Genomic DNA, 21,682 nt, shown 5'->3' with positions numbered 1-21,682 from the left:
ATCCTGGCGATGCACACGACAGGGACTAACAGCGTGGGGGGGAGGGGGGGGGGGGGGAGGGCACAGGCAGGTAGCCAATTAGGTAAGCAAGTAGCCAAATAGCTACGGGCAGGTAGCAGACAGCAATTTCGCTGGAGGTCGGCGCAAATTCGCAGAAATTCGGAGAAAATTGGACATTTGCCCCACCCGAATCTTACCACGTGCCAGTACAATAACATCATGACATCCGAAATAAACGAGTTTGAAATACAAAGACATGACAATAATAATGAAGACTGGTGATAAGGAAAGAGAGAGTGGCACATAGTCTTCTTCTCTGATTAACTGCTGGTGTATGTTGGTGGACACGTCAGGACACTACATCGCCGCTCGTTAGAGTCGCACCCATTTCCGGTCATGTTCTCACTGGATTGAAGTTCTCCAACCCCAAACGTTCTCCCTTCGAGGCTGACTTGCCGATTTCTTTTTGGCACTTACGGAGGTCTGAGCGGATCGCGAACGCGATCTGCTGACCGTCATCCGGCGACCGCCGACCGGTGGCCGGCGAACCTGCCGGGCTGCGGGCGCGTGAGCGGGAGTAGGAGTAGGAGTGGGTGTGGGAGTGGGAGTGGGAGTGGGTGTGGGAGTGGGAGTGGGAGTGGGAGTGGGAGTGGGAGTGGGAGTGGGCGCGGGAGCGGATGTGAGAGTGGAAGTGGATGTGGTGGTGGAAGTGAGGGTACGAGCGAGAGTGCGAATGAAAATGGGAGTGGATGTGGGAGTAGGTGTAGAAGGGTGTGAGAAGGTGTAGAATAGTGTAAGTGAATAATAAGTTATAGTAAATAAGTAATAGAATAGCAATATAAGTAGCAAAATAAGTAATAGAATAGTAAACTAATAATAAGTAATAGAATAGAGTGTCTAAGCAGAAGTGGGCGTGGAAGCGTTAGTGGGAGCAGTTGGCTGCTTCGGCGGACACGGGAGTAAGAGTAGGAGAAGGGACGGAAGTGTGGGCGGGAGTTGGAGCGAAAGCGGCGGTGGGAATGGGAGTGGAAGTGGAAGTGGATGCAACAGGGGGAGGGGGGGGGGATGGACCCGTCGGGAGGGCGCGGGAGTGAGCGCGGGAGCGGTTTCGGGTGCGGGGGCGAGCAGGGGGCGGGAGTGGGTGCGGAGCGTGGGCGTGGGTGGGAGTAGGAGCAGGTGCGGGGGCGTGGGCGGGCGCGGGGCCGCGGCCGGCGGCGCGGGGCGCGGCCCGGTCACCGTTAGCCGGCCGGAGACAGCGGAGCGGGTGTGCCGCCGCGCCGGGTCGGCCGGCCGGCCCGGCGCCGCTACATGCAGCGGTAATCTGGTCAGTCACCCCGGGGCCGGCCAGCCCGGGCCGCGTCCCCTGGTGCCGTGCAGACGAGCCACTGCAGGCCGGCGCCGCGGCCGCCAGCTGAACCCAGGTCATCTCCCGGCTCGGCCTCACGGCGGCCGGCCACGGTCGGCTGCCGCATCGGGGCCCGACGGCCAGTGAGTCCGCTGCAGGGGCGACGGCGGCCGACGCGCTGCCACCGTCCGCCGTCCCCGCGACCGGCGGGCTGGAGGACCGGCCCTGCCCAGAGCAGGCCGAGCAGCGCTGGGCGACTGGTCAGTCCAGAGGCCCTGGACCGGGCAGCAGGTTTGCTCGGAGGGCATGTGACTGGTACAAACTTTCGTGAGGGCGTACCATCCAACCGCTGTGTTCGGGATGAGCTGAGCCTCGCGGAGCGGTGCTCGGAACGGGCCGGACCACACGACAATTCCGCCCAGGACCAGCTGGACCTCCGCATCCGCTCAGGACCAGCTGGACCTCCGTACAGCGACTGTCCTCACGACACGGCGGACGGCCGCGCCGCTCTTCCGCGGGATAAGCCACAGATCAGCACGGACGGCCTTGGTGACGTACCGGAGCTTACTGCACTGACGGACCCGGCTCACAACACGATCGAACCAGAACTGCCGAGCCACAGGCGTAGTACGGCTCCGATCATGAGAACCGGGCGGGCTGTGCTGCAGTCCTGGGCGGGAAAGAGCACAGCACACTGGGGCTCATGTCGGCGCAAACCAGACTGGTTGGGAGAACCGGCTCAACGACGGCCCGATGCCTCTGGGAAAACCAGAGCGACGCGGAGAAGGCGCAGTGAAGCGGACCGACCGCATCATCATCATCGCTGTGATCCGGTGCGCCAAAGGGCTAGAGCTTTCCAATGTAAGGTTAAAAGACGACAAACCGAGCTAGGGGAGTAAGGGTCACTTTAAAATGAATGGCCCAGTGGATTTAATAGGGACACAGATGACGCCGCACCAGTCCAAAGACGACACCGACTGGTGCCAGCGTGCGTTTGGCGGCAGGGGAGCGAGTGTGAGTGCGCCGCACGGTCCTCTCACCTTGCTGGGTGTCCGGGCCGCCTCGCCAGCCTGACTCTGCGCCTGGGCGTCCTGCATGATCTGCTGGATCAGCTGCAGCTGCTCCACCTCCGTACTCTAAAGGCGAGCATACCAGCGGTCAGGCAAACCGGCCAACGACTTGCCACTGCTCCGGTGGACCACATTCGTGCGAGCTTGGGGGCAAATCCAACACATTGAATGTTTTGGTAAGCACCCTTTGTGCCGCAATCGATGTTTGTGTTTACAGCTACAAACACAAACACCAATCGTCCACCTAATGCTGGAATGTTTTCACACGGTTGCTGTGAAAACACTAGTATCCAACAGCCTGAATGTCCCTTTCTCAGTTCATGTCTCGTCTTAAAACATCGTTTCTAGTGTAAAGGCCACGACGATTTTCTTAATTCGGATAATGCATAGAGATGTAAGAATACGAGAATGTACTTTTCAGACGGTACTCTATATGGCGTACGCTGAAAATCTGAGCACTAAGACAACTAAGCACCGAATGCAGTCTGCCGTTCCTGCCTCTTCAAACACAAGCCCTCGCCACTGAGTGCTGTCTTTGTCATTGGCTCTGCTGTTCTCGTGCCTGCATTTCTTTAACATCCATGCCCTCTCTTCCTCGCCTCTCGTCTTTTCAATGACACCTGACTTTATTCAGGCGTTGTTGTGGACCAATTAGCAATCCACCATGTTTCAAGGAGTATGAACCCCGGCGGAGTGACGTCACGTCGGGACAAAAACGACGGATGATCTCGTCCCGATATAAATAGCCTTGGGACGGCCAAACTGCCGGCCAGCAAGACAGCCCGCCACGCACTAAGCCAGGCCGAAGCTGCCATCTCTCGGTGAAGTTCACTACCACGATACCGACCTCCTCCACTAGGGGGCAGGTGTGGGAAGTAACAAAGACGCACACGTCGCCGTAAAGGGATGAAAACAACAAGAAGGGGTACCGTGAACCAGCCCACTACAGCATCAAACCACGGCTAGGCTCTGAGTGAAAAATGGCTCGCGAAAAAGCAGCAGACCGTTGATAAAGTTCACAACCATAGCAAGAACTGATCATGGAATCACCAAAATTATTTCCACTCATTTTGTACCTCTGTTCGGCATAGCAACAGCTAATACATGAATAAAATTCGGTGAACGAGATGGAAGCCGGACTCGCACTGGCAAGTTTGAATAAGTTGACGTCGTCATGGTTTCCTGTCAAATCTTTGTCAAAATCTGACCCCCGACATCACAGGGAACCTAATGCCGGCATGCCACAATCTGAACGAAAGCATGTGGCCGTAGAAACGCCCCAAAGTAAAGCCGACTTCCGAGCGTCAAGTCAGGTTGAAAGAGAGAAGACCGCCAAAGCCTCCATTCTGAACACGCGGGACAGACATGTGCATGTAAATAATCCTTTACCTACACATCAACCTCGTACAATATGACGTATAAGTTAACAAAATTGAAGTACTTTTTAACAACAGATATGTTAACGTGACGCGAATGTCTTGAAAAAGCCGGTTACACAAGATCACCGCCTGATAGCGAGCCGACGCTTGACAGCCTCCGTTGTCAGGCGTGGAAGCACTGGTATATGTCCTGGCGAACATCTGGTGATCAAAGGTGAAAGTTAGCATGAAGCCTCTGGGTCGTCGACATGGTGACTTTTGGACAGAGTGGTGAGGGAATGAAGTCCGTTCGGCTGGTAGGTGGTGGGTTAATGAAGCTCATCTCGCGCGTCCGATGGGCGTTGGGTGAACATTGTCGGCCAAACATAATGTTAGCGGTTTGTTGGTACCTTGCTAAAATCATGTAGTGCTAAGAAAGCCGGGTACCATTTGAAAACGGTGCATAGGTCTTTACTTGCTATGCGGGCAGATGGTCCCTACGTCTATACTATGCCGGCAGGTGGCCCATACGTCTATACTATGCGGGCAGATGGCCCACACTGCCAGGCAACAGCGGACGCACAAATCGACCAGCGCGTTTGAAGACTAGTACAAGCTGGGAGGGAGCCAGTGGCGTCACTTAGCACACTTTCTGGGGGAGGGGGAGGGGGATCTGAGTCCCACCAATGTTTGATTGGGCCCCTTTGATGCTCTTGTGAACCCCCAATGCATGTGAGCAGGACAGGGATTGCTGGATTTATGAACTGCATCCAATTTCTCTGAACTGCTGGTACACTGGATACCTCAGCACATCACCATTAGTAGTACGCTCATCTTATACCAAATGGTATCCTGTAGCCACCTAGCGTTTATATCATATGAATCCCCCGTATGTGAAACCGATTTAAAAACATTTGCAGGTTTTTCTTGCGATTACACGAACGGATCAGGACAGGACTCTGGATGGTTGCCTTTCTATGCTCTTCCCTTCTGAGCGACAGAGAACGACTTCGCAGGACCTGCCACAGCCGCGTGGTGTGTCGTATGCATACGACGGTATACCACGCCACATCATCCCGTCCCAAAATATAATATAGCTTGTCCCGATGTCTCAGTTGATAGAGCACCTGCCTCCAATTCAGCGACAAGTGGTGAGCCCGGATCGAGCCAGTTCGCTATTTGTCCCTGACTGAGATGGCCCGCGGCCGGTGGCAGTCGCCGCGCTGACGGTCGGGTGACGTCAGAGAGCAGGATGGGCTGCGTCGAGCATTGCGACGCGCCAAGCTTTTGACGCAGGATTTTGCCGTTGACCCGGAATTTTGTGATCGGATGGTGGAGCCAGGGCTGATGCAACAAGCAGTGCTTATCGTGGGCACTCGTCCCAGAAATGCATCCAATCAAACGGCGATCTCCACCATAACGCATTACAATTCGGCATGCACCAAGCCTTCCAAGAATGCAATCGTTATATCACGAACGCAGCGAGCGGTAAGTGCATCTTATGACCCACGGTCGTGCGAACGTAACGGCGCTTATCCGTACTCCTCTTTTTCCGTGCGAACGATTACCCGGAACCATGGGCGACACCTCCCGATTGAATCTCGGTTTTAACAATACAACAGCATCAGGTTCGCAAAGAAGTGGTATCGGAAACGAAACAGGCTGTCTCTATTGGGGATGGCTGCCACTCTGATGTCCTCCTGGGGGGTTCCGAGGCGACTTCACGGGATTGATCGGGACGGCGAGCGGCCCCAGCAGGACTGGCATACACCGCACACGGCACGGGCTTCACTGGATTGGTTGGAGGAGCATTTCTCTGGAATGCCCATCAGCTTAAGACTGCTGTGGAGTAGGCTTCGCGCTCCCCGACCTGTCGCCACTGGACTTCATGCTGTGAGGCAACCTAAAGAACCGCGTCCACGTGGGCAAGCCAGAGAGCTGCCAAAAGCTCAAAGCCGCCTTTAGATTTATGATGAGACGCATCACCGTCGACAAGATCGACAGACTAACCAGCCACCAGCAGCTGGTTCAGCTGTTGGTCATCCTGGACCGCCAGGGAGGATCTGGAGAGACTTTTGTAGTCCTTTTTTGTGCAATGTGGAATATCTGTCTACCGATGTCGCTGCTCGTGTTTTGCTACGTAATTGGTAGTCAAATGCGACCAGAGTCACGATTTTATGACAAGTATACTTACCGTTGGTAAGGAAAATGTCGATAAAGTTTTATCGCGGGTGCCCTATGTTTAAAACAGTTGCCGCATATTGCACTCATTTTTTGGTCTGAAGCCTGGCGTGGCAGAACGTTTGTGGTCAGACGGCGATCCCCGACCAGCACGCGATGAGGTAGCCATCATCAACAGAGAGCAAAATTGGAAAGTCAGGAGGACCAAAGGGGCAGCACACATGACATTGGCTAACAACAATATATGTAAACCAAGTATTAACATCCGTCCCAATATGGCACCCAGTCTGTGGAAAATCCCTAAATATCCAGGAGATAAATGACATCAGGTTCTAACGACGGAAGATTACCGTTCCGGTAAGCCCCGTTGGTAGAACACTGGACTAATCTCGAAATCAGTTGGCCCTGATTCGAATCTGAGCAAGTCCAAGGAGAGAACTCGAGATATGACGCATGCATGGCTGGAGGGCAAACATCATCCAGCCCTTCCCAGGACTCCATGACACCTGAAGGCGGCCGGAGAGACAGCTGGCCGAAACGCTGTGTGCATGCTTACACGCCACACGAGTGCGACAGTCCGAACAATCATTCCGTCCCTGATAAAAACACTACCCAAAATTGTGTACACGCCCAGACCAAGTCATTTGCAGAATTACCTGAACGCACCGCAAACGCATTGGACGTAAGTCAATCGACCTGTCCGTCCCACGTACTCTGTCGCCTGCGTCGGTGGTTAGTTGAAGCGTTGACAACACGTTACACGCGGAGCCACGCAGATCTGATGTTTACCCCCAGCGCAGCAAGTATGCAAAATTTAGTTTCGATGACCTATTTATTTCGGCCTGTAAAATTGTGATATCCTTCAAGGTGCATACGGTGTGGTGCCCTGTACCTCATGGACTGTGATAGATATATTGCTGCCCGTGTTGAGACAAGGGATATAAAACTCAGCGGACTTTCGATCAGCACTTCGGCGGATATCATAGTGTCAAATCCATGTGTACAGCACACTGCCTGTGACGTCCCAGCACTTTCTAGATTTTAGTTTCGCGTCATCATGACACAGGCAGGACATTCGCCGATTCTCGTACTCCTAATGAAAGTACTTTTGGTCGTAGTTGGTGGAATTGAGGCGTAAAAATGAGTAAGAGCGTTTAAAGCACCCAAATACGCGTGCGCCAATATCCAGCCTCGGAGTTTCACTGGATAATTTTTTAGAATTACGTAAGTTGTTCAGTGCATTAGTGAGGAACATTATTCACACAGATAAGACAGAATTATTAGCCTCATCCCTCGGAAAAAAACCCGGGAGAATGAAGGTATAGTTTGGTTGATATTTCGGCAACATGTCTTCATCGAAACAAAAGCAGAAGTGAATTTGGAATTGCCTGCCCAATGATCCTACTCGATATCTCAGGCTATTTTCTGAAACAGCAAGCCACCGTTTTTGCAGGACAATAACATTCAGGGAATTAAACAAAGAGCGACTGCCAGCCATTACCATTATGCAGTGCCTATCTAGGAATAAGAAGACACAAACATACGTGTACATGCAAACGAATTCGAGCAAATAGGTACCACGCATCACGCTTCATTCAAACATGCAAACGAGTTAAAGTAAAACAGGCATCACACAACGCGCATCAATTGTACATGCAAACAATTTCAATTGAGCAGGCATCGCATATCACGCGTCAGGCACCACTTACACATGTAAGCGATTTTAAGCCAGCACCCATCACGCATAGAGGCACATATAACATTCCCATAATTGGCCATGATGAGCCCTTTGTGTTAATATTCGGTCGCCGACTTTTTATAACAATAGATTCACTGAATGTAAATCTACTCTTATATATATATATATATATATATATATATATATATCTGAATGTGAATCTATTTTTATATAAATATGAATGTGAATCTATTGCTTTCACTGAACGTGAATTGATTTTATATACTGTGAATATACGCATTCTAATTCTCAGACGGGCACTGTATCTTGATGATGGCTGACAACCGCTTTTTGTTTAATTCCCTGAAAGCAAGTGTCCATGAAAACTGTGGATTGCTGTTTGAAAAAAAAATAACCTGAAAAGTGGAGTAGGATCACCGGCGGTCAATTTTGAATTTACTTCTGCTTTTATTTCGATGAAGACATGTTGCCGATGCATCAGCCAAACTGTATCTCCCTTCTCCTGGTTTTTCGAGGAATAAGGCTAATTCTAATGTCTGATTTATGATAATGTTTTGTCTTCACTGGTTCTGCTGGCACCCCCATTCCGAGAGTGCAATTAACTTTGAGCCAGAGCTATCACTGTCTGGACTTATGGATGACAAGGATGCTTGATGGTAAGGATTGGGTGATGGATGAGGTCCGCTGGTGTCTTATGGCTGACATCCAGTTTGCGAAGGCTTTTCTAGTTATGAAACCGAATGGCTCTGAATCAATCATCTTCGCTGCGCACTGGGCTGCACTGCAGTTACATCAAAGCGCGTTGCAAAACTGCGAAGTGTGGCACAATTCGAGGGCACACCTGTACTTTCCCACGGTTCTTTCACGTGTCTAGGCACTCGCTATTCCAGTAAACCGGCTTCGAAAGATGAAAGCTGTTAAAATATGCGTAATGAGGCCATTCAGGACTTACAAGGCTTATACTGCTGGTTAAGAGAAGTGTGCCAAGCACAGTCGATTACCAGATCTGTCGAGCAAGGCGCAACATTGCTTGAAAAGATGAGACGACAGCATAATGCATTTTGCACATCACCCGTTGATTGCCGACCCTTGACATGTATTTGGGGAGAATCCAGGACCTTTTTGCACGCCATCTCAGCGATTGTCGCCTAGAGGGCTCAAGCGGTCGTGAAACGTAGTGTTGTACTTAGCCCCCTGTTGCACGGTGTTTCGACATTTCAGAACTGCATTACCGTAAACTTCATCCCCAGAAACAAGTTTGGAAGCAAGTTCGACAACCTACACGCACTTGCCTTTGAAAATACATCACTGAGGCATTGCTGCACCGCAACACGAGCCTCCCGACCAGCATTAGCTCAGCTCGCCTGGCCTCGGCCGTCCGCAAGCCCCGTCAGTCGGCCCGTACGGTGCCCCATCAGCAAACCCCGTCAGGCGGCCCGCACGGTGCCCCATCAGCAAACCCCGTCAGGCGGCCCGCACGTTGCCTCGCAGCAAACCCCGTCAGGCGGCCCGCACGTTGCCTCGCAGCAAACCCCGTCAGGCGGCCCGCACGTTGCCTCGCAGCAAACCCCGTCAGGCGGCCCGCACGTTGCCTCGCAGCAAACCCCGTCAGGCGGCCCGTACGGCGCCCCGCAGCAAACCCCGTCAGATGACCCGTACGGTGCCCCGTCAGCACACCTCGTCAGGCGGCCCGCACGGCGCCCCGCAGCAAACCCCGTCAGGCGGCCCGTACGGTGCCCCGTCAGCAAACCCCGTCAGGCGGCCCGCACGGCGCCCCATCAGCATGGGCGCAGCCAGAGCCTTGGCCAGGAGGGGGGGGGGGGGCACAGGGTTGAAAAACGGCCCCCTGACAGTAGAACGACCGCTTTAGAAAATCGCCGAATATGGCCCATTCGTTACTGAGGAGATATTTTCTCACATAACATATGCATATAGCATATTTATACATATGCATGTAGGATATTTATAACACAACCCACACATACACATCCACACCCACACCCACACCCACACCCCCACCCACACCCACCCGCCCACCCACATATATTTTTACCTTCTTCAACTGAAATATAGTCCAAACGGTACCATGGGATCAATTCTGCCTTAGGTTTGTAGAAAATAAACTGACAAAACCATGTGTTAAATGACTGCATGAAAAAGATCGACGGCGCTCTTCATTTTACAATGGTCCAATGGACTCTTTCAACCGATGTAACTCCGAAATTGTGCCATGTTTTTATGTGGGTTGTATAGAGACAGCAAGGATTCCGTAAATGTAGACTGAAGATCAAGACGGATCGACTTGTATTAGCATGGCCAAGCCATGTTTGTCTGGATATGTTCAACATTCAGTCAGAATGGTCAGCGGTACAAATATTGTAACATAGTTTTCAGCATGCGCGCTGGCACATCTAAGCGACAAAAACTCGACGCCAGACGTTGCAGTCGCCCTGGGCCACGCAGCATCGGCCCCGCGGCTAGCACTAAGCCGTGGCCAACATGTGGACGAAAATGGTGAAGCATCTGAAAAAGTACCTTTGAACGCTTTTGGACACCAAATCGTACATTAAGAGATATTCCTGGCGTATATTTCGCATGCTGCCAATCATAAAAAAGAATGCCACTTTATGGAAAAGTAGGACAGCGAAAAAAAAAACACTCCCCGATTGCTGTAAAAAAAGAACGCTCGACGGCCAATCTGGCCCCGTTCAATCTGTCGTCAGCACAACTGTCAGCTGGAATGCGAGACGTCACGCGTGCGTGCTAACTTATTTCAGTTTCGTTCGATGTGTGGGCTGACGGTAAAGTTTTTAGATTTTACTTTCCTTTCTTCTTTTACCTTTTACTTCAGTCCACACACTAACTCTGGCTTACCATCGATCATGACACACTGCGTACAAAGTGGTGTTTGGAAGTGTGGCTTCAGTTCCGGTTTTACCATCATCTATCTTGTCCGTATGTTGAGTGTTTCTTACCATTTTTAACTCATTTCAGTTTCATTCCTCTCACTTTGAATGTTTACTTTTAGCGTTAATTATCTACCGGGCAACCACACACCACACCAGACACTGTCACTCACCTTTTCATGGGTACTCTTAGCATTTCAATTTCCTCCTTATCTACCAAAGGTCGCACTTCCCCCAAAATCAAAGCCAAAGTGCTTCCGCCCCACCTAACGTAATCGCCAACGCAAAAGCTACCAAATCAAAGTCCCCTTTCAGTCAGAGTGATCTTTTAATCTGGTAGCGTTTTCTGCCCAGGCTGACAGACTGAGGTAAAAACACTAAAACGCTAAAAAAACCGTGGAATCATCTGCCAATGCGTGACGTCACAGGTCACGTGACTTTGTGGTCACGTGATGTAACGTAGTGAGTTAATGCACAGACCAACACACCCTGTGAGTTTGGTGTCTGTAGCTTTCTTAGTTCCTGAAATCTCAGCGGGGGGGGGGGGGGGGCAAATCGACCCACCCCCTCACCAAGCAAGGGGTATCCAATCGGCCACCCAGGCACGTGTTAAGCTATTACTTTAAATTGAGCATTAATTTTACAAGAAGCACAGAGTTTCACCTTACAATGAGACCTTCCTATGATGCCATCCAAACCAGGTACATTTATTTTGTTGATCAGCTTGACATTGCACCGATTCGTTTTTGTATTGACGGTTTGTTGTTACAGCTCTAAAACTGGGGCGGGCAAAAAGGTGCACCTTATGGCAGTAAGAATTGGCCTGCATTTCGTTTTCAACTGCTAATTTCCGCACGTGGTCGCAAGGCCCAGTAACGTGCACGGTCAGGCGGTGTCCTACCAATGCTCTCTCCACAACGAAACATACGAAACATGAGGTGCAAGAGACTGCGTTAAAAACATGGCTGGGACAATTTTGGAACATTTTTGGTTTCATTTCTCATTTTACATAGCCGATATCTCACTGGAAATACGCAATTGTCATGCCGCGGTCGACAACAACGCAACACCTGCGACCTGATTCCTTATCCGACCCCTGTGCCACAGCTGCACACACAGCAAGCTCCCTCCTCCATCCCTGAGCCACGACTGCACCTGCAACCTGCTCCCAGACCCCATACCTGAGCCGCGGCTGTACCTGCAACCTGCTCCCAGACCCCATACCTGGGCCGCGGCTGTACCTGCAACCTGCTCCCAGACCCCATACCTGAGCCGCGGCTGTACCTAAAATCTGCTCCCTGATCCCATCCCTGACCCGGCTGCACTAGTGGCCGGCTCCCAGACCCGGCTGCACTAGTGGCCGGCTCCCTGATCCCATCCCTGACCCGGCTGCACTTGTGGCCGGCTCTCTGACCCGGCTGCACTAGTGGCCGGCTCCCTGACTCCTCATCCCTGTCGCGGCTGCATGAGAGGCCCGCTTTCTGACGCCAGTCCGGCCCCGGCCTCACTCACAGCCTGCTCGCGGCTGCTGGTGACCCGCTGGTCGTCGCCGGCGGGCGCGACGGCCGTCCTGGCGGCGGCCGCCGGCCGGCCGCCGCCCGCCGGCTGCCCGTGTATGTTCTCCACGTGGCGACGCAGCGAGCGGGCGTCGCAGTACGACTTGTTGCAGCCGTCCGACGTGCACTCGTACGGCTTCTTGTTGCAGTGGGTCAGCATGTGGCCGTTCCTGGAACGCGTGGTGCGACGTGGTCAGCTGATTGTTTTCAGACGGGAGTGCTTTGTTGGGTGTGCGCAGGCCCGCCTCGTTTGCATCGTTCGTTGGATGTGCGTGAGTTCGATGCTTCAGACAAGGACAATATGAAAAACACTAGAACAGAAATACGTGGCACTGACACTGGTTGGAGACAGTGCGAGCCATCTATGAAGCCAAATGGACAAGCAAACGGGGCTCGTAATAAACTTCAAATACAGTTTCATGTAACAACTTAGGAGCTTTGTTTGCGTCTTTAAATGTAACCGAATGCTGCGGGAGAATTGATGTTTTTCATCGAAACAAAACCAAATGTTGCGAAGTAGAACAGTGACATTGCACAGGGAGTATGTATGCAGATAACCGTGCTGAAGCCCATGGAATGATGCTATTGTTTACATCTCATTCTCCAGGTGCTGGCAGTGAAGCCACGTACTTTGATCCCACTCAAACCACGTGGCTCTTCATTCCTGGTGCTCACTATGGTCGATACTACGGAAGGACGTTTGGAAATGCGAGTGTTCCATACTGTAGCAGCTACTCCGACCAAGGTCAGGGCGGGCAGGCGTGAAGGTCTGCATACCATGAATAGTTTCGTCCCACGCAATATTTATGAGCACGTGACAGCAGATCCGTTCCACGTGGTGAATGCGGAGCAGCGAAGTGAAATCACGGCGGGAAAGGTGTCATATGGATAAAAGGAGGAGGTTACCTAGGCGCCAAGAGCGTTAATTTGGGTGAAAACTCCGTGGCTTATGAGTTATCAACCGTTGTTCCATTTCCGTGGCACGTGAATATATTAAATAACACTTTAGTCTGTTATAAGCCATTTGCAGTCTTGCTGCAAGAGATCAATGGCGACATAAGTTACTCAGTTCAAGAACCTAGATCAGTTCCAACCAAAACACTGCTTATTTCTAACCGCAGTACCTCAACGTGTACTTTTATAATTTGATTTATTCTGGGCCGTGTTCTCACATCATGGAGTCAGTGGGCACCCCAAGCGACCGGCAGTTGTGTGTCAGTCCTCGTCCAGGACATGATGGTGGCACAGGCTGCGAATGTGCGCTGCATGCGTGATGAGCATGCCCTAGCAGCTGGCACGTCTGTTGAGTCCTCTGGGGCACTGGATAGTTTAGTCGCACAGTTACCATTCTCGCACAGTTTGCAATGCATCCGGCTTCCCAGAAATTGCAGTCTTTTGATGGTTTGGGTAACTCGAGTCATGGTATGCTTACCTGATTTGTGCAGAAGCTCTCTCTTTGTCATGAGCTTTTCCTCTTTGTTGCAATAATTTTGTGAATTGCCGTCTAAGCGTTTACACAGATGAAGGCGAGTAAATACCCGTGAGTGACACTTCCATCACGGCATTCTTTTAGTTTATAGTGTTACGGCTGAAGGTAAAGCAGAACGGAACATTGGTCTACAGCATTAGCTTGGGTGGCCAATCCTACTTCGCTTATTTTTAACACTACCGTCACTTTAAAAAAGCGACGCGGTGCAGATTGGGATAAAACTGCTTCGGTTTCTGCGGGAAAGGGGTAGAAATGGCAGCGGTAAACGATAAAAGCTGTCTAAGAGAGCGAGAATGATGACTTGGAACGGTTGATCTTAGTAGCTTTATTAAGAGCATGAAGACAACATGGATAAAAAGACTGCACCAATTCAAACACAGTTGATTTTTTACGATACGGAAAAATTCCCCCTATTCAAGAGTCGCTATCATGTGGAACGACAGCCCTTTCAAAGTGAAAAAGGTAGTAATCCCTTTCTGGAAGCAGGCAATCGCAGCTTGAAGCGAGTTATGTGATTTACCTATTCCAAACGTAAGCAAACGTTGACCGAAAAGCTGCGACCCAAGAATGTTTCAAAATTCGCCAACGGCATCGTTAAAACATGCGACATTACAGGATTGTAAATTGTTTCAGACCTTATAAATACCACAACAGGAATTCTTTACATTAACGGAGATATAGAAACCGTGTTGTGGGGCTGGTATGCCATTTATTTTCTTTGCGTCTCTCATTAGAAACCATTCGAGCACCGCCAAAGAGTCAAATTATAAATCATTTGCCTATTCTTTTATGCATCACGAAAAAACTCAGTCCTTGGAGATGCTAGAATTTCACGCATTACATATAAACATACACCACTTGTCTGAGGAACAAATATGAAAAACACAGAAAAACCTGGGGTAAAGTGGGTTAGACGCAAACCATTTTCACGCTTCATACAGGCTAGACATATGTGCTGCTACTGAAACAAATTTGCTCAAACATTTCACTTTAGTTTAACTTCAAGTATGGTGCATTTAGAAACCTTTAACCAACGAATTTTCGTTAGTGATTGGCAAAGCTAATGACAGTCTATGCACTATTTGCGGCTTCCTAAAGGAAACAGCTTTTCTGGAACCGCAAGGTGGCACAGGTCTTCATTTCTATAATATCGCACACATTTACGCGGCATTGCAGACTCGCATACCAGATAAATCAAAGCAAGGGATTTTTCCCTAATGTAGGCCGTTGTGAAGGTTAACGGAAACCTTTGTGCTCGGGAGCAGGAAATAACAATATGCAGTACTAGACAGCACAGCTGTTAACACTCAACACAAATTTCTAAATAACTTAAATTTGGAAGCTGACAAGGAGTTTCATTCCTCTAGATAACTGAACAAAATAGATGAACACAATGTCACATGGAAACAGCTTGACATCACGTCCAGAATTAAACACGAACGAGACAGTATGATTATTACGCCCGACTGAGGGCGCTATCTTAATCAATATAGTACCCACATTTAAAGCATCATGCCCGCTGTTTTATGCTTCAGACATGACCACGTCTCGGGACCGCCGCCATGGCCGCCATGACCACCGTCTCATGTCTCCTCCATGACCACCGTCTCATGTCTCCTCCATGACCACCGTCTCATGTCTCCTCCATGACCACCGTCTCATGTCTCCTCCATGACCACCGTCTCATGTCTCCGCCATGACCACCGCCTCATGTCTCCTCCATGACCACCGTCTCATGTCTCCTCCATGACCGCCGTCTCATGTCTCCGCCATGACCACCGTCTCATGTCTCCTCCATGACCACCGTCTCATGTCTCCCCCATGACCACCGTCTCATGTCTCCTCCATGACCACCGTCTCATGTCTCCTCCATGACCACCGTCTCATGTCTCCTCCATGACCACCGTCTCATGTCTCCTCCATGACCACCGTCTCATGTCTCCGCCATGACCATCGCCTCATGTCTCCTCCATGACCACCGTCTCATGTCTCCTCCATGACCACCGTCTCATGTCTCCGCCATGACCACCGTCTCATGTCTCCTCCATGACCACCGTCTCATGTCTCCTCCATGACCACTGTCTCATGTCTCCTCCATGACCACCGTCTCATGTCTCCGCCATGACCACCGCCTCATGTCTCCTCCATGACCACCGTCTCATGTCTCCGCCAATGACCACCGTCTCATGTCTCCGCCATGACCACCGCCTTATGTCTCCTCCATGACCACCGTCTCATGTCTCCTCCATGACCAACGTCTCATGTCTCCACCATGACCACCGTCTCATGTCTCCTCCATGACCACCGTCTCATGTATCCTCCATGACCACCGTCTCATGTCTCCTCCATGACCACCGTCTCATGTCTCCTCCATGACCACCGTCTCATGTCTCCGCCATGACCACCGTCTCATGTCTCCTCCATGACCACCGTCTCATGTCTCCGCCATGGCCACCGTCTCATGACCACCGCCGCCATCAAACAGCCGCTCCCTTCTGAACTTTTGAACGGCCTTTCTCTCTTGTCACTCGAAGCATGTCTCGATAGGTACTAAACGAAGAGAACATTATTTCAAGTAAGTTCAATAAAACCTCCCAATATTCAAACACAACGTAAGACTCAAGAAACGACGGATGTGTTTGACGTTCCACTCCGCTGTAGTGCGTTGCCAGTGATGTGATCCATGCGTTTTGTTAATGCCGGTTGTTGTGGTATTCTTTGTATGACGTCATTGTGTGTTATCATGCGTTTTTAATGTGCTGTCCATTAACTGTTCATCGCTAGGCTTTTGTTAGTTTTGGAGTGTTCTTGTGTGCACGCGCGATACAATGTCTTTGTCACTGCATGCACTTGATGAATGTGTCTTGCTCCACGATGGGCATACGTGGCTTTTTGTTTAGGAAAATGTACATTTTGTGATTTGCACACAAAAAACAAACTTTACAGTATCAGCGTGGGTTGCACGTCTACTTTTAAGCACCTGGATGGTCTTGTCGTAACATATACAACACTAGAAAACTCTCACGCGCCCTCCCCGTTGAACGTCTAAGGGTTGGTACATCCCCATCCCTCAGCAAATGCGTCGCACGAACACTGAGCGATGCAACATCCGTGGCTGATGCAGAATGCGCAAAACTTGCGAGCGCTCCACGGTATAAGACATAGTTATGTTGGGCCCGTCTGGGCCATCGCGCGTAGTTCGAGTCAGTGTCGGAAACATCGAACCTTAGGTATCGCGATAATCCCCCGCAGTCCCACGGACCGTCCGAAGTGGTTCGCGGACCCGCGGTGGAACCGGCGCAGTAGCGCCACCTCTCGCGCGCGCAAAGAAACATAGTTCTGACCACACGCCCACGCGTTGTGGAGGCGGCCGACGACAGGCAGTCGCGGTGAGAGGCCATCACCTTCAGGACTCCCCGCAGCTCCAGACCTTGTGTGATATTTTCTCCCACGCGCCCAGGAGGAAGCCAGGCGCGGGCCAGAATACTGACGCCTTATTTTGAGCTCTCTGATCGATCTTGAAGCTCAGGGAGGTCCTGTGTACAGCGGAGTAGTAAACACGACGTAACTATAGTGTCAAAGGCGGAACTTTTCAAAAATGTTCGTGGTGCAAAGATAAGTTTTTGTTTCACTTTCTCCATACAGTACTTAAGACGCGAAATTAGTTTTCTGGGATGCTAGGGATGCAGCCGCGTACATCCATGGAGAGTGCTGGCTTATTCTGCCCCATTTCTAATCGCTGGCATGGGTGGAGTTTTGCAGGCTCGTCATAAATGGGAACCCCTGCCACTTGCTCAATAAAACTCAAGACCCGTCGGCGGTAGACCCCCAAATCTGATGTGATCTGTATCTTTGTGGCGAGAAGAATGATCATATAACAATTTGGTCCAAATCAAACCACTGTGCGTGGTTCGACGCGAGCAAAGCGGGACCCATAGGGTTAGCATCGGGGACGCTCAGCCCTGCGTCATTTGAAACTTATCGGAGTAGCAAAGTGTTTCGGTTGCCGTATGCGAATTGATTGCAAATATACGAGTTTTGGGAAGGTGGATAGGGTGAAACATCAGAACATAACGACCAGTGCGAGCCGCAAGAACAAAGTGAGTGATGGTTCCAAAGGGCGATCCTCCGCGACTGTTTATCGTTACAAAGATTACAACGAGAGGTATATTCAATGAAGGACCGTGCAACATCTGAAAACGGACATCTATTGATGTGATATTTTTTAGATTATATGAGCTTATTGCCCCAACATATTATTTTCGAGCGGCAACTTCATTGGAAGATGTCCCACTATTCAAGACAAACGCAAATACTAAAATCCACAACACCGACCAGACAATTTTTGATCACAACGCTAAATTCAAATACCTTAAATCGCACTCTTGCGATATACCTCTCTTTAGTGCCTGGGCATCGTTGCACATTTCACTTAGCAAAGAGTAGGTGGGAATCTCTGTCGTATGACCTGTAATAGCTCAGAAACCGATAGCGGTGGGCCCCTAAGCCTCATAGTGCTGAACCGGCGGCGAGAGGAGGGGCGCACATTCGGTCCAGATCGCACCAACGCAAATGGTTCGGCGCGAGCACACTTGCCCCATGGGATTAGCATTGGCGGAGGTCAGCTCGTCACCATGTGAAACCGATCAGAGGAGCGAAACAAATCGGTCGATGTTTGCCAATCCATTGCATATCTTCCACGTAGGAAGACGGATTAAGTGAACAACAGAATACGACGGCAGTAGAGCTTACCAGCATACACTGCGTGATGGCTCAAAGAACGTTTCTACGGGACTACTTATCCGCAGCGTTACATAAAAACAGTATGACGAATGTTAAGCGACGGACCGAGCGCCAGTTGGCACCTCGCCAGCAGCGCATGCGCTCTTAAAACGGCGACAAGACGGCAGGCCAGCTCGCCAACTGAGCGCTGCAAACTGGCAACGGCCAAAACCAGAACTTTGGCTGCCAAGTCAGGCTTCCCTGCAGCGAAAACAAAGGATTTGTCGACGGCATCTTGGTCAAGATATTCCCCGACTTGGAGTAAGAGTTGTACAAGACACAACCTGCCTCCGCAAGCAGGTCACCCTGGCACGGAACAACTTCGCCGTGTGATGATCATGAACTCAAAACTTCTGGAGTACCAACGTAGAGAGACAAGGGTTTGCAAGTCGGTGGACACTGTCCCGACCCAGGGGAGCAGAATGCGGCGAACTACCAATTGGAGTTTCTCAGCAGCCTGGAACCGTCAGGACCCTATCACGCAACTTGTATTCAAGCCAGGTGCACCCATCATTTTGTTACGGAGCATGGATCCTCTACAATGCCGACCATCATGACAGGCAGGGCCAAGGCAGCGAACGTTTTCATCCCCAGAATTCCGCTCATCCCGAGTCCAAAACAGATCCCGGCCTGCTGGCAGGCGGAGCTGCCCCACGCCATGGCGATGAACAAGAGCCAGGAGCGGTGCCTGAAGAAACGGACCTCGAACTGCCTGAGCCAGTGTTCTCCCGGAGTCAGCTGTACGTCAGCAGCTCCAGCGGAGCGTCCAACATGCATATCATATCGTACCAGGGCAAGACCAATAATGTGGCGCACAAGAAACCACGCAACCGTAAGATTCCTTGGCGCAGGAATTCAGCTGCAGAAGAACCCTAACGCACGCTGATATCTGGCCTGTACTTTCACATCGCCGTATTCCGCCGTGTATGGCCTCGATTGCTCCGTGCTCGACCCGTCCGCTGCAGGGAGTGCCCGAGCCCGGTAGCGGACCGTCATACTGTACCTCAGAAGAGCACGTGAGTCCGCTGGCTGCTCAGCTGGTCAAACAGTGGTTCAGAAGGACGCGTCGGCCTGTTTCGTGCCAGAGATGTTTTGGGTATAATCTGAAACTGGTGCATATTTTCTGCAATTGTGCGTCTCACTATTTCCTCGTGATTTCTTCGAAGTTTAGCTCTGTGGTGTGACATTCTTTGAAAGTATTAACTGCATTGCTCCAAGGAATGAATGGCGGCCGGCACTTTCGTTGCAGCGTGTCCCACTTGTATACAAGCACCTACAAATACGAAACCCCACCAGACAAGTCAGATCAATTTATAATAAGCCAAACGCAGCGTTTTTCAAATTCTTCCTTTGTGGCATCCTTTTTATAATCGGGGTATCGCTGGGCATCCCAGCTAGCCACATATAATAAAGGCAAATATTTGTCCTTTACCCACCAATAGCTCGATAACTGTCGGTGGTAGACCTCCAACACCTCGCATGGTCTGACTCTGCCGCGCGACAAGAGCACGGTTTATGCAGCACATCTGGTTGAGATCAAAGCAGCGCAGCACGAGCAAACCTGCCCCATAAGCCTAGCATCAGGCTTGGTGCTGGGTAAGCTGGATGTGCGGGCGGCATAGCTGCATTACATCTTCCGTTTCCCAGCCCCGCGAGGGTGCTAGTCCGCAATCTATAGCGTTGAATAAAGCAGGACTCAGGTCATGCATTGTATTCATGGCATATGTGCAGTTTTGCTAATTTGCGCATGGCACTTGCTGCAAAATCAACTATTTCCTGGTCGAGACGGTTATCTTCGTGTGAATATTTCGGGTAACGAAGAACTTCCGACTGCTGCGTGCTAATGAACTTCGAATTTGCCATTTCAGAAAGGACGGTATGTTAAAAGCCTAAAGGAAAATGCCCTTTGATGTGTGCGAAAATGAGCTTCAGCACCAAGCTTTCGTTCCTTATGCTGCACGTAATCGACTTTGAATAGCCCAGGAGGTGCGGGCTAATCGACGTTAGCAACAGACCCTAGTATACAAGACGTTATCAAGCGAGTATTGCCACTTGTGGTCAAGAGCACTAGAAACGTCGACTTTACAGACGAGCTATACCATGCCTGCCTCATAACGTCATGAAATCATAACTTTCTGAAAGGTCGTTGTAAGTTATTCGGGCTCAGGGGCGCTTAGACGGGCAGCGGTCATTATGTACCCGTCCTGAAAGGCCGGTTATTTGCAACACCACTCACGACTTATGATTTATTTATTTGACATTACAAAACCAATGTCGGCAGTATTGCTGGGCATTGCTTCCGCTATCCAGCTTGCACCTGGCCATCGCCATATTGCGTCTCGTGTGGCCTAAACTCTCAGCCGTTCGCTGCCGGGCGTGACCGAGCCCGGTAACGCTAGGCGGTTCGCTGCCGGGGGTGACCGAGCCCGGTAAACGCTAGGCCGTTCGCTGCCGGGGGTGAACGAGCCCGGTAACGCTAGGCCGTTCGCTGCCGGGGGTGACCGAGCCCGGTAACGCTAGGCGGTTCGCTGCCGGGGGTGACCAAGCCCGGTAGCGTTCGGTCGTTCACTGCCGGGGGTGACCGAGCCCGGTAACGCTAGGCCGTTCGCTGCCGGGGTTGACCGAGCTCGGCATCGTACCACAGTGCTGTGCTTGAGCCGCGTGAACCCACTGACTGGTAAACTGTCCAGGCAACAACGCAGTGAGAGGAGGTGACCTATGTCGTGGCACTGACTTTTAATGAGTACCCTGAGGCTGACATGTGACTTCTTCAACTTGCTCCGCTATGTTTGCTCTTGGTGGCCTTGCATTTAAACGTTTAGTGATTTGGCGTTTTTCAGGGATTGCGTTAGCTGTATTGCCTCCTCAAATGATTTGCACTCAATATAGTCCGCCATTTCGTTGGAACGTGTTAAACGATTAAATACAAGAACAAGGATGAACAACTGAAACACAAATCACGTGATAAGGCATGAAATAAAAAAAAATAAAGTCGTTAAGTTGTGATATAGATAAAATCGTTGCGTAGCATAGACAAGTGAATGTCATTTGGACCGACAACCAGTTTCCAGTTTTTTATCGAGATAGGTGCATGACTCGATTTGATAAGTGTAACCTCCGAACCTTTTCCCTCATAACCGTCTTGCCGAAAACGCACAATTTTGTGAAATTGGTGAACGCAACTTCGCACGGCAAAAATCCTCTCCGATGAATCGGAACCCAGCTTTTATGCAATAAGATGTGGCCTGTGAGTAGATGTAGTTCGTTCAAGAAAATCGTTTCAACTACATATGCAT

General features: G+C 50.7%; 1 protein-coding gene across 1 annotated transcript in view; it reads right to left on the bottom strand.

Moving 5' to 3' along the window:
- Positions 1–1,325: 1,325 nt before the first annotated feature.
- LOC119102055 (zinc finger protein 541) overlaps positions 1,326–21,682 on the bottom strand; it is a gene marked incomplete at its 5' end in the record, with an annotated part of 41,071 nt that continues 20,714 nt past the window's right edge. The window contains 3 exon segments of the mRNA XM_037225429.1: positions 1,326–1,463; positions 2,386–2,481; positions 12,162–12,285. Coding sequence (XP_037081324.1) covers positions 1,326–1,463; positions 2,386–2,481; positions 12,162–12,285 — 358 coding nt within the window.

The sequence above is a fragment of the Pollicipes pollicipes genome, unplaced genomic scaffold (genome assembly GCF_011947565.3).
Source record: "Pollicipes pollicipes isolate AB1234 unplaced genomic scaffold, Ppol_2.1 Scaffold_5441;HRSCAF=6435_pilon_pilon_pilon, whole genome shotgun sequence".
Taxonomy (NCBI): Eukaryota; Metazoa; Arthropoda; class Thecostraca; order Pollicipedomorpha; family Pollicipedidae; genus Pollicipes; species Pollicipes pollicipes.
The sequence above is the reverse complement of the archived record's forward strand: the minus strand, read 5'-3'. Positions and strand labels throughout refer to the sequence as shown.